The 13,312-nt window shown below is 42.8% G+C and overlaps 1 protein-coding gene across 6 annotated transcripts in view; it reads left to right on the top strand.

Moving 5' to 3' along the window:
* Nucleotides 1-13,312, top strand: part of PSIP1 (PC4 and SRSF1 interacting protein 1) — a 105,973-nt gene that overhangs the window by 78,471 nt on the left and 14,190 nt on the right. For all 6 annotated transcript variants that reach the window (XM_063455167.1, XM_063455166.1, XM_063455165.1 and 3 more), the window contains 2 exons: nt 4,459-4,666; nt 6,135-6,244. In XM_063455167.1, the coding sequence (XP_063311237.1) occupies nt 4,459-4,666; nt 6,135-6,244 (318 nt within the window). The remainder of the gene's footprint in view (nt 1-4,458; nt 4,667-6,134; nt 6,245-13,312) is intronic.

Here is a 13,312-nt window from a genome sequence, read left to right as displayed (position 1 = left end):
GGCAGCCTGCTGCAGGGGAGGGAGAAAAAGACAGCTAGGAGAGTGAATGACAACTGTGTTCATTGCAAAGACATTTCTTTTGTTTGGAAATTGGTAAGTGGGAAAGCCACCCAATTGCACATAGCAATTTCCTGTCTAGTAAGAGCTCAAGTAAGAGCAAGGGATTTTGTTTGGTTTTTTTATTTAAAGCACCTGTTTTCTTATTGAATAAAGAAAAAGGAAAATCGAGCTGACTGTGTCCTGGACTTTATATACCCTAGAACAGGGGTAGGCAACCTTTTAGCAGCACTGTGCCGATATAGGATTGTGACGTCCCGTAGCGTGCCGGTCCTATTTTTTTATAAATCGAGGTGTATGTGCTGCCGTATTCTGCTTGTGTTATTTGTACTGTAATTGCTTTGTATCGTTGTATTTGTGCGTATATATGCAGGGCCAGGGGTCAAGTCCTGGGGAATAAAGTGTGGGAACTCACTCGAGTTCCACCCTCACCCCACCACCAGAAAATCAGCAAACGGCGCGGCGAGAGGGAGCAGAGAGGACACAGCTCCCTCGCCGCATCTGACAGCGAGACAAGAGCCGTCCGGGGGGGGATCCTTCAGGTGGCCATTAGGCCACCTCTTGGGCCCCCCATGACAGGGGGCATTTGGGGGCGGCATTTTTTGCCGCCCCCTGAGTGCTTGCAGGACCATAAACGGGAACGGCGTTCCTGCACTAGAAAAAGTGCAGGAACGCCGTTCCCACGCGTTCCTGCAGGACTCGAGCCCTGTGCAGGGCTGTCTTTATTAATGACTGGACCCTGGGCAAAGCATTTGCTTAGGGCCCCCTGGACCTTGTCCCCCCTTCCCAGGCATGCAATCACGTCCTCCACCTCAACACAGTGGCGGACCTAAAGTAGAGAGGTGCAAGAATTCTTGGCGGTCTCCCTGTTGCACGGGTGATTAAAAGGTAGATCCCCATCTGTTGTGCAACTCCAGAAATGCATTGACAGCTGGGGCTCTACCATTTACTCATGTTTGCAGGTTTGTATTTAGCACTAAGCTGTTTTTGTGTGTTTTTGTGGAATATGTTTGTATGTGGTGTTGGCATGATTGCAAGCACACACACACACAGATATACTGACACACACAGAGACATACTGACATACACACAGACATGCTGTCATACAAACATACTGACACACACACGCAGATATGCTGACACAGATATACTGACACACAAATAGACATGCTGACATACAAACATACTGACACACACACAGATATACTGACACAGATATACTGACAGACATACTGACACACACAAAGACATACTGACACACAGACATGCTGACACACAAACATACTAACACACACAGATATGACACACACACAAACATACTGACACACACACACTGACAGACATTCTGATACAGACATACACTTTAAAACTCACCCTCCAGTTTCCTACCTTTCCTGCTGGTGGCTGAAGGCGTTGGGAGTTGGGGTCTAGAGCTCTTGGCCAGCCCCCCTCCAATCTGCCTACTCTTCTTTCCTGCGCGCTCCTCTCTTTGTGGGAGGAAGTGATGCGTGGCCGTCACTTCCTCCCAGCCTGCTGCCGAAAAGCAAGGGGCCCGCTCGTGCTGTTAAAGCACCTCAGCGTGTGCCGGGTCCCTGCTGACAGAAGCCCAGCGGGTGGTCCTTTGTGCATGGGCCACCCGGTGGGCCTCCTTAGTGTGCAGATTGCCAGCCAGAGGGTTAGAAATAGTTGAGGCCAGCAGGGCTCACGGTGCAGCTGCCCAGTTTGCCCCGCGTTAAAGAAGACCCAGCGTATATGAGCTATTATATTGTTTATGTTCATGAGTCGTTTATGGTATTGTGTATGATACATATGAATGTAAGCTGTGTATGGGTGCTGCTTGTGGAATTGTGTGTGTGTGTGGATGGATATGTCAAAGTGTGTGTTTGATAGTGTGTGGGGGCTGTTTGGGGTATTGCATGTGGGGTTGTGTGCATGTATGTGAATTGTTAGTGGTGTTTCGTTTGTGCGGATTGTGTGTAGGTTTGTGTGTGGGCTGTCCATATTATTTGTATGAGGGGAGGGTTATTCTGCATTTCTGTGTATATGTAGCAGTGTGGGTGGCTTCCCTAGGTTCCAGTGGGGACTAGTCCGGCCAGGTACATGTGAAGGACAGGAGCTGCAACAGCAACTGCGAGCTGCTCTACTACAGTGTGGCTTCCTATTCACAAGTGCTGGGAGGAAGTGATCTGAGATCACTTCCTCTACGTGCTGCAATGCATAAATTGAGGATTGTCCTTCACCACCTTTTCGGGTTAGCAGATATCTGAAGTTGTACTGGGACTCCTGATAGGCCAGAGCCTGTTTGACTCTAGCAGCCTTGAGTGCCGTGCAAAGACACCTCGAGTGCCGTGCATGGCACTAGTGCCGTAGGTTGCCTACCCCTGCCCTAGAAGGTGGTGGTTACTGCAAGATCTGTGACAGCCCTACCTGTAAAAGAGGTGGTTTGTTACAAAATATATATATATATATATATATATATATATATATATATATATATATATATATATATATATATATATATATATATAAACTTTTAAGTGATATATATTTCTTTTTAATATTCTGTATTATTTTGGGACCTTTATGGTCGTTGGAATCCAGGTTTGGTATATAATCTTGAACCCATTTTAATTCTGCGTTATTGATTGTATATGTGCTGCTTCACTTTTGTATATGATTTGTTTCATTGAGCCATATGAATATAAGGTGGAACACATACTTAGAGTAGGGACTTAGAAGATTTTCACTCCTAGATCGCACTCTGAATAGAACGCATGTTCTTAGGAATCCACATGGATGCAACAGAACACACAAAGAATTGGCTGATCCCTGGATTGGAGGCATGCCGACATGGTTTAAATTTATGTTTTGGACAGGAGTTACCGTATTTTTCGCTCCATAAGACGCACCTCACCATAAGACGCACCTAGTTTTTAGAGGAAGAAACCCAGAAAAAAAATATTCTGAACAAACTGTCCCATAGTGTTTCTTACTATGGGACAGTTTGTACAGAATATTTTTTTTCTCCACTGTCCCATAGTGTCCCCCCCTCCCATAGTCTTCTCCTCTCTCCTATAGTCTTCACTCACCCCCTCCCCATAGTCTTCACCCACCCCCTCCCCATAGTCTTCACCCACCCCCTCCCCATAGTCTTCATCCACCCCCTCCCCATAGACTTCATCCACCCCCTCCCCATAGACTTCATCCACCCCCTCCCCATAGACTTCATCCACCCCCTCCCCATAGACTTCATCCCCCCCCTCCCCATAGACTTCATCCCCCCCCTCCCCATAGACTTCATCCCCCCCCTCCCCATAGACTTCATCCCCCCCCTCCCCATAGACTTCATCCCCCCCCCCTCCCCATAGACTTCATCCCCCCCCCTCCCCATAGACTTCATCCCCCCCCTCCCCATAGACTTCATCCCCCCCTCCCCATAGACTTCATCCCCCCCCCTCCCTCCCCATAGACTTCATCCCCCTCCCCATATTCTTCTCTCCCATACTGTCCCCCTCCCCTTGTCCCATAATTACTTACCTGTCTTGTAGCGTTGGCCGGCAGCACAGGGCGCACCGCGGTAGTGGAACTTGAATTTCATGTTCCGGTTTCCGGCGGGACTGAAAGGAAGTGCGCACTCAGCTTGTGCACACTTCCGTTCAGTCCCGCCGGAAACCGGAACATGAAATTCAAGTTCCACTACCGCGGTGCGCCCTGTGCTGCCGGCCAACGCTGCAAGACAGGTAAGTAAAGCTTCATATTCGCTCCATAAGACGCACAGACATTTCCCCTCACTTTTGAGGGGAAAAAAGTGCGTCTTATGGAGCGAAAAATACGGTACATTGTATGTTTTACTGTTTAAAACATGAAGTCTGTACTCACCAGACGAAACGCATAGGGTTGTTTTTATATATTTTATTTTTGTATACTGGACTTGGAGAGGACTCTACCTGCCAGCTATCACTTGGTTTGTGTGTATTTGGAGGTTGGGTGAGCCTGGATCCCGTTCTTTGCCATTCATATTGGTGAAATGCCTATACATTTTGCAAGTGTACCAACATTCTAAGTATCTGTACTTTGTGTTTCTTCTTGGTCTTATCTTTGCATGAATCAATTTGAGGGAAAAAGATTTAATACACGTATTATATTATTATTACACCTGATATGCCTTTATCAAAAATCTTGTGAATGCAATACATGCAAACACATTGTGGTATACAGACAATATTGCTGTACCTATTCTCTGTATTTTCTTTGTAGATATTTCATCTAGAATATAAAATGAAATGTAAAAATATATTCTATAAATAGCTCATTATAACTGATGTTTTTGAGAGATTTCAGTTAGTACCCAATTTAAGTATTTTTACGTGAAGGGCAACCAAAGAATCCCTTTTTTTATAGCATAAGTGAGGATGATCAAATCAAGAAAAAAGGGACTGAACATAAACCACAAAAGCAGCAACTCCAGAAAAAAGATGATGGAGATAAAGAGGATGATGGAAGAAAAGAGCCAGACCAAAAGGAAACGGAAACCAAAAAGAAATTGTCTGCCAAAGTTGATTCCCCATCTCCTTCTGATTCAGATTCTGAGGACCAGGATGAAGGAAAGGTAACTGTAAACGTATTTTGAAGAGTGAGAAAAGCTTGCTAAAACAGGTTCTCTAAATGGTCACTCCAGGCCTCATAACATCCTCATCAGGATTAGGTTAATGTGATGAGAAGATGTCCCAGGCTGTGACTTGCCTCAAGAAGTTAAACCATTTAATGAACGGTTTAACCCCAAAGTCTTCAGTCTGTGCCTGCCAGCTTGGCCCCTTCACTTCCACTCAATCAGGAAGTCTCTGACTGGGCGCTGCTGGTGGATTGAGAGTGCCAGACTATCGGGTACCATTGTCATCCATTTTGGGAATGAGGAACTACTGATAAACTGAATGTGTCACCACAAGTGAAAAGGTAGAGCTGATGGATGCCAGTTTGAAGACTTTGGGATTAATCTGTAATTAGTTTAACCTTGCAGTAAGCCGGTGCCTGGGACCTCTTTGCACCATAATGTCATTCCAATGATGTTATAGTGCCTGGAGTGTTCCTTAAGAGTACTATTTTGGTAACTGATGGGTAGTAAAGCTAAAATACTTGCATGAGAGTGACAAAACAGAGTGTTTACAAGGAAAAGTCTCCAGTTGCTGTACAGACTTTCAGGAGGAGAGGGCATGGTCTGCAGCTTTTGCAAGCTGTTTTTTTATTTATTTATTTTATTTCCCTTCATATAACCTTAAAGAAAACATACAGATAATACATGCATGATTTTTTTCGGGTTTATCTGTTAAACGGTTTAATTTATTTTAATGGCATTTTCCTTTCATTCAACTTTTACCATTGTGTAGGCAGCTAAACAATGATTCCTAAAACAACTAGTGAGTAATGTATACAGTACTTGATCTGTTGCTCACACACTCATACACGCTTTTTACCCTGAAAAATTGCAAAAGAGTAAGAATTGTCCACTAGCTGGGCACAAGGTTAGAGGGGCTCCAAATACTTGAGAGACACATTTGAAATGTTCTTACCATGAAATCTCTGGGCTATGGGAAAAGCATTGATAGCTAATTATCTAACACCCAGAGACTGTAATTGTAACGGTACAAGTGTAACTTAGCCGAACCACTGTTTCAGAGCACTGTGTTTAGCTTTGCAGCAGTATAGAGGTGGGAATTTGAGGCTGTGTCATTACCACTCATTCCAATGAAAGCAGTACAGAAGTCATGTGAGATGCAAGTAAAGGAGAAACCATGTCACAAAACTAAAAGGGATTTAGGAAAAAGGGTCATTTAAAGGAACACTTTAGCTTTGGAAGTACAAATGTGTATATGTGGTCAGATCTGCCAGGGTTCAAAAAAGGTAGTCAACTCACCTTTTTTCCCCCTCGCCACGCTGGTCTCCCTGCTCAAGCTTCGCCTCATTTGCTTAGATAATCAAGATTGCCAATCCATTGTTTTTGGAGCCTAGTGTGAATGCGTCAAGTAGTTTGCCTTATTTTACTGTCCATATTTATTTTTGCAAAATGTGTCCAATATTAGAAATGCAGAGGTGGCAAACCTCCACACTCCACACAGAAGCGTAACCTAAAGACTCCACAAGAAAAAGAAATTGTGGATAAAAGGCGTAAACCTGAGGACTCTTCTGAGAGGTAAGCTACATTATTATTTGGTTTTTTGGGTTTTTTTTTTTTAACATTTGAAAAGATTAGTGACTAATCTTTAACCCTTGAACCAAACAGGCAAGGGAAATGTTGCACTTGACTAGCTATTCATAGGCTACAGACCACAGGAAACTGCATCTGTAACCATAAGACCCCAGTTCTACTCTAGCCTTAAAGGGACACTCCTCACATAATGCATTTTAGCATACTAAAGTTATTTAGGGGTCTCTTCATATATTGTATGGATAACCTGTATAAAGATTTATTGTCTTTTTATTAGTGTCTTAGAATAGGTACATGACATCACATAATATTCCAGGTACAATAACAATAAGTACATTTGCTCATTCCTTTATTTGTACATATAATGAAAACGATATTGTAGAGTAATGAAGCGTTGTTCAGAAACTAGGCATCATGAGAGGAGTCCTGGTGTAAGGTGAGAGCCGGGCTAACATATTCTTAGATGTAGATAAGTTATCAATTTTTTATTTTTTTAACAGTCTTGTGTATCAGTTTTGGGAGTTTCTGGTGCTAAAGGAGTTTTATAAAGGTGGCAACCACATCTGTGGTGATTGTGATAGATCAAGTGAGATGGGTGTTAAGTGCCTTTGGTTTGGATAGAATGAAACTATAACTCATTTATTTGTACCAATTGTCAAAAAAAAAAAAAAAAAAAAAAAAAAATATATATATATATATATATATATATATATATATATATATATATATAGACACACACACACACACACACACACACATTGAGGGAAAAAAAGGTTTTGATTTTGAACGTTTGCATACTGACAAAGAAATGATCAGTCTATAATTTTAATGGTAGGTGTATTTTAACAGTGAGAGACAAAATAACAAATCCAGAAAAACGCATGTCAAAATTTTTTTAATTAATTTGCATGTCAATGAATTTTTTTTTTTTAGACAGGTAACTATTTGAGATTAGGAGCAGTCTACACCCTCCCTTCCCCCCTCTAACCCCCCACATCACGCATGCGCTTCCCCTGAGCTATGACGCATGCGTCTACCCAAGAGACCACATGATGCGGGCGTATAGTTGCGCGTCATGTGGTTTCCTTTTAACCTATTTTTATATACTTTACAACCTTTGTTTTTAATACATATTGATTAGTCACTATATGTGATGTTGTATTCCCTTATTTCAGCTGTACTTTATTTTAATTTTGTATTATTCTGTCTCTGTGTGATGTCATTTTGACGCCAATTTCAAAAACCTAATTGCAGTCAGAGTCCCTTATATATACCTCTGTTTGTCAGGCTTGACATTTTGTTTGTACTTGAAGCCCTGTGAGGCAAAATGCGTTTAGACACTTTTACTGTTAATTTTTAGTGTAATAAAGGAATTTTCGGCTATGTACTACATTTGCCATATTCCTTCTTTTTTACTTAGTTTTTATACCTTTCTGCCCTTGGTTTTGATTTGTTTTTTTTAAAGAAGACCAAAGAATCCTAGGTGGGGATCATACCACCTATGCGCTACACACCGAGCAGTGAGCCTGCTCGGTATATTGAGTATAATAGAGAGGGCTTGAAACAGGTCTGCCAAGAGGCACACCCGATTCCAGTCCTATTACCCTAATGGAAATTACTGAGTAAAGGTAATTGGCATATAGTGCCTAATATACATATGCATAGAAAATAAAAAACTGTATTGTCCAATACTGGATAAACACATCTAAATATCCCAGACACCAAAAAAGTGACAAAATAATAATGAAAAAAAGATGATAGTAAGTATAAAAATAGGACCAACTGCTGGAGCTGATGTGTACTAATTACGAAATAGCCAGATAGTGATACTGATGAAGTGGAAATAGTATCTAAGGGGAGATATACAGTGTATACATAGGTAGATGCAATAAAGTAACCCTAGTCGTACTGGCCAAGTGGCAAAAGAATGGGTATATCTTGTAATTAGTCAAGCTCAAAGTAATGTAAATCTGTCTGTGTGGCTCTAAGTACAGCAGGATCAAGTAGATATATGGCTTGTCAGAGAGTATCTGGGAAGTCCACAGCAGACCCCAGATGAAATAGTCATGATCGGGAATACTGACAGTAGATAACATAAGAGATTGCTCTCCCCTATTATGATAATCTCTGATAGCACCTATGTAGGTAACTGAGCACACAGTTGTATCCTGATAGATTCAGGGCATAAGTATCAAAATGTAAAAAACAAAAAACGGCTTGAATAAACCTAAAGTAGATAGTTAGTAGCCAACCCTCCCCCCCCCCCCCCCCCTCCCCGCTCCCCCAAAAAATAACAGTACTAGGCTTAATTGGCAGAAAAGGGATAGCGTACAGTATACTACTGCAGATCCCTAAATGGACTCTTAAGATAGTGCACTAATGAATCTCTGGGTCACAGGATAGATTATTCAGTACTGTGCTGGAAGAGTCCCTGGGAAAAAGAGCACGCTAGAATGGATAGAGCAACTGAATTCTTATCATACTTGTATTGTCTGGTATTGCTCAGGTATGCTGTGCTAAGCTTAACCCCTTAAGGACACATGACATGTGTGACATGTCATGATTCCCTTTTATTCCAGAAGTTTGGTCCTTAAGGGGTTAAGGAGTAGTGAACAACTGAGTGCTTGTCATGCTTGTAGTATCCGGTATCGCTCAGGTATGCTGTGCTTCAACTGGAGGCGTAGTGAACTGCTTATCGAGAGCTAGATAAACCCATATCTGAGAAAGACCCAGAACCCTAGGCTAAAAGCAGCTGCAGAGCAGTCTAAATTTAAAAACCCACAGAAGTGTCTAGTCTACCTCAACATGTTTCGGCACTAGGATGCGCCTTTGTCAAGAGTTCCAACTAAACAATGATTTATTCACTAAACAATGATTTCAAATCTTAGGACATATATCTCATACAAATTAAAAGCAAAAAAAATTCTGAACAGAGGGGTGGAGAAACCTCAAAACTAATACCGTATAAGTCGACCCGAATATAAGCCGAGGCCCCTAATTTTACCACAAAAAACTGGGAAAACCTATTGACTCGAGTATAAGCCTAGGGTGGGAAATGCAGCAGCTACTGGTAAATTTCTAAATAAAATTAGATCCCAATAAAATTACATTAATTGAATATTTATTTACAGTGTGTGCATATAATGAATGCAGAGCGCTCCCTCCTGCCGGTCTCTCAATGTAGCGTGGCCGGGCGTCGCGGAACGCGGGACAGGTACCTCTGTTTCCTGTACCCGGCGGACTGACAGGAAGTGCTCACTTCCTTTCAGTCCGCCGGCGGCCGGGTACAGGAAACAGAGGTTCCTGTCCCGCGTTCCGCGCCGCCCGGCGACGCTACATTTGCAGGAGGGAAGAGGAAGAGAAGGGTAAGGACCACTGGGGGAGGAGGGGACTAAGGACCACAAGGGAGGTAGAGGGGGAGGTGACACTAAGGATCACTGGGGGAGGAGGGGGGGGACTAAGGATCACTGGGGGAGGAGGGGGGACTAAGGATCACTGGGGGAGGAGGGGGGACTAAGGATCACTGGGGGAGGAGGGGGGACTAAGGATCACTGGGGGAGGAGGGGGGACTAAGGATCACTGGGGGAGGAGGGGGGACTAAGGATCACTGGGGGAGGAGGGGGGGGACTAAGGATCACTGGGGGAGGAGGGGGGGGACTAAGGATCACTGGGGGGGGGGGACTAAGGATCACTGGGGGAGGGGGGGGGGACTAAGGATCACTGGGGGAGGAGGGGGGGGACTAAGGATCACTGGGGGAGGAGGGGGGGGACTAAGGATCACTGGGGGAGGAGGGGGGGGGACTAAGGATCACTGGGGGAGGAGGGGGGGGACTAAGGATCACTGGGGGAGGAGGGGGGGGGACTAAGGATCACTGGGGGAGGAGGGGGGGGACTAAGGATCACTGGGGGAGGAGGGGGGGGGACTAAGGATCACTGGGGGAGGAGGGGGGGGGACTAAGGATCACTGGGGGAGGAGGGGGGGGGACTAAGGATCACTGGGGGAGGAGGAAGGGGGGACAAAGGACCACTAAGGGGGGGAGGGGACAAACCCCAATCAGAAGAACTCCCTTACCTCAGACCCAGGAGACTCTACAATCAAAGGAACCGATACTGATAGCCATTAATCGTCATTAATCTATCAGAGTACCCTTTGACTCAGTTGGAATATTAGGTTCTGAAAAAAGGACCGTCATTTATTCCAACTCCCTCCTTTGACTAATTTAACTGGATCAAAGATATCTATTTATTTGCACAGAAACTAACATTGCACAAGATACACACCATGAATAAGGAGAAAAAAATGAAATTGTTTGGTTTAGAACTGAAGGACTATCAACTGACACTTTGGTAGATTTATTGGAGGAAAATGAGGGACTGGAAGAGTGACAAGTTTCCTTCACAGATCTGAAGAGGATAAGTGAATTCTGTCCATATTGCAATAACTTTAAATGTATAGAGTCCTTTGTAGAATTAGTATGCCAAGAAGTCTTCTCGGATACATACAGTCACTCTGTAAAATACATTCACACATTGAAAAGATGCATAGACGATCGTTTAATCATTTGGAGGGGTTCAAGTGAAGATTTTCTCACTTTTACCGAATCATTGAATAATAATGATCTAAATCTGAGATTTACGGCATAAGTGGGAAATCCCTCTCTGAATTTTCTGGACGTTACATTAACTCCCGAAATTTAAGGTACCTTGGATCAGATCTCTCCAGAAAAAGCACTGCAACAAATAGTCTTCTGAATTGGGAAAGTCACCATCCTGTCCAACAGAAAAGAGCCATCCCGACGGGACAATAGTTACGCCTTAGGTGGAATTTCTCCAATGTAAAGTTTTTTTTAAAGAAGAGCAAAAGAATTGCGATATATGTTTAAGACAAAAGGATATCCCAACAAATGCCTTAAGAGCATACCTCAGGGCACTCCTAACAGATAGGGACAGCCTCCTAAGAGAAGATAGTGATTGCCAATTCACACGCAAGATCCATGACTCAAAACATCTAAGATGTATAGCAACATACGACGCAGGATGGGACCAAGTCAAGGGCATAATGAATAGATACTGGTCCCTCCTGATTCAAGATGAACACCTTAAAGATGTAATCCACCATATGCGTCCATAACTGCAAGAAGAGGAAAGCATTTAAAAGACCTATTTGTTCACAGCCATTTTCAAAAACTACTTTCAACAAAAAATTGGCTGTCGAATAAACTAGGAACACAGTAAAGGAGTTGAAGCATGCGTGGGTTAGGCATAAGGCTATCCTAACTATAAGATAAGGCCAGAGACTAATGACTGTATTTAGAAAATTGGGCAGACTAGATGGGCCGAATGGTTCTTATCTGCCGTCACATTCTATGTTTCTATATATGTGTGGGCATTATAAAGCCTGCAATTTTATATCTAAAGATTACAAACACTTTGAAAACAGTGATCACACTGACAGATTGAAATCTAAATCCATCTTTAATTGTAATACTAAAGGACTAGTTTATTTGTTGACATGCCAATGTAGACTTATGTATATAGGCAAAACACTCTGCCCCTTTAAACAACGCATATTGGAGCACACTAACTCCGTAGGCACAATGAGACAGATTGAGACACCAATTTCTAGACGTCAGACTAGCTCTCCAAGGGACCGAGGTTTATGGGTATAGAATTGGTGACTCTGGATCAAACAAAGGATAACCTAGACCAGGCATCGGCAACCTTCGGCACTGCAGATGTTTTGGACTACACCTCCAATGATGCTTTACCAGCATCATGTGTGTTAGAGCATTATGGGGGATGTAGTCCACAACATCTGGAGTTCCAAAGGTTGCCTATCCCTGACCTAGACAAACGTCTCCTGAGGAGGGAGTGCTTTTAGATTTATCGCCTAAAGGGACACTATAGTCACCAGAACAACTACAGCTTATTGAATTTGTTATGGTGAGTAGAATCATTAGGCTTTTTGCTGTTACCACAGTCTTTTCAGAGAAAATGCAGTGTTTACATTACAGCCTAGTGATAACTTCACTGGCCACTCCTTTGATGGCTGTTAGAGATCCTTCCTGGATCATGGCTGCCTAAAATGCATCCAAACATTCAGTGTCTCCTCCCTCTGCATGCAGACACAGAACTTTCCTCTTAGAGATTCATTGATTCAATTCATCTCTATGAGGAGATGCTGATTGGCCAGGGCTGTGTTTGAATCATGCTGGCTCTGCCCCTGATCTGCCTCCTCTGTCTCAATGAGGAATTTACATACTCTCCCTTCATCAACGACCTGTAATTCAAACAGAACTAAAGGAACTTGTAAATAAGAAGCTGTTATCATTCTCCCCATACCCTTATATGGATTCATTTATCACTGTATACATTTCCATTAACACATTGCCTATCCCAAGTAAGCAGTAATAATAATTGAAGATCCCTCATATTTAATTTTTTAAAAATATTAAATTAGTGCTTCAAAACTGAGGGGATTCCCATATTGTCCCAATAGAAAATAGAACATATTTGACCATATAATTCTTAGTGCCGAGAGGATCTCCATACTGTCCCAAAAGTAAAAACAGGAAGAATACATTTGGCCACATAATATAAACCAATATACCTTGCCCATATACTCCTATGAGAAATGGCAGGTACTGCTTACACACCCTTTAAAAAGATTGAGCATAATCTTCACTGCAGGAGAATAAGGGCATTATGGGGGATGTAGTCCACAACATCTGGAGTGCCGAAGGTTGCCTATCCCTGCTTTAGAGGGATTATTGATACTCCCATCACGTCAATAGACACCATAAAATGAATTACTCTGTTACCAAATTGTATCGATTTCCTTTATTCTATCACAGCTGCATTAACGCTTAGCACTGTAAAGTGTTCTTTATAAATACCAATCTAGGGATCTTCTTCTGGGATCTCTTGAAATCTAATCATTCTAAATGAATTAGGGTTAAGCCCTACGGTGGATTTGGTACCATCAACACTGACCACCCCCTAGTAATTGTGTGTGTGTGTGTGTGTGTGTGTGTGTATATATATATATATATA

The sequence above is a fragment of the Pelobates fuscus genome, chromosome 5 (genome assembly GCF_036172605.1).
Source record: "Pelobates fuscus isolate aPelFus1 chromosome 5, aPelFus1.pri, whole genome shotgun sequence".
NCBI lineage: Eukaryota > Metazoa > Chordata > Amphibia > Anura > Pelobatidae > Pelobates > Pelobates fuscus.
Note: the sequence above shows the minus strand (reverse complement) of the source record. Positions and strands in the feature narration are given on the sequence as shown.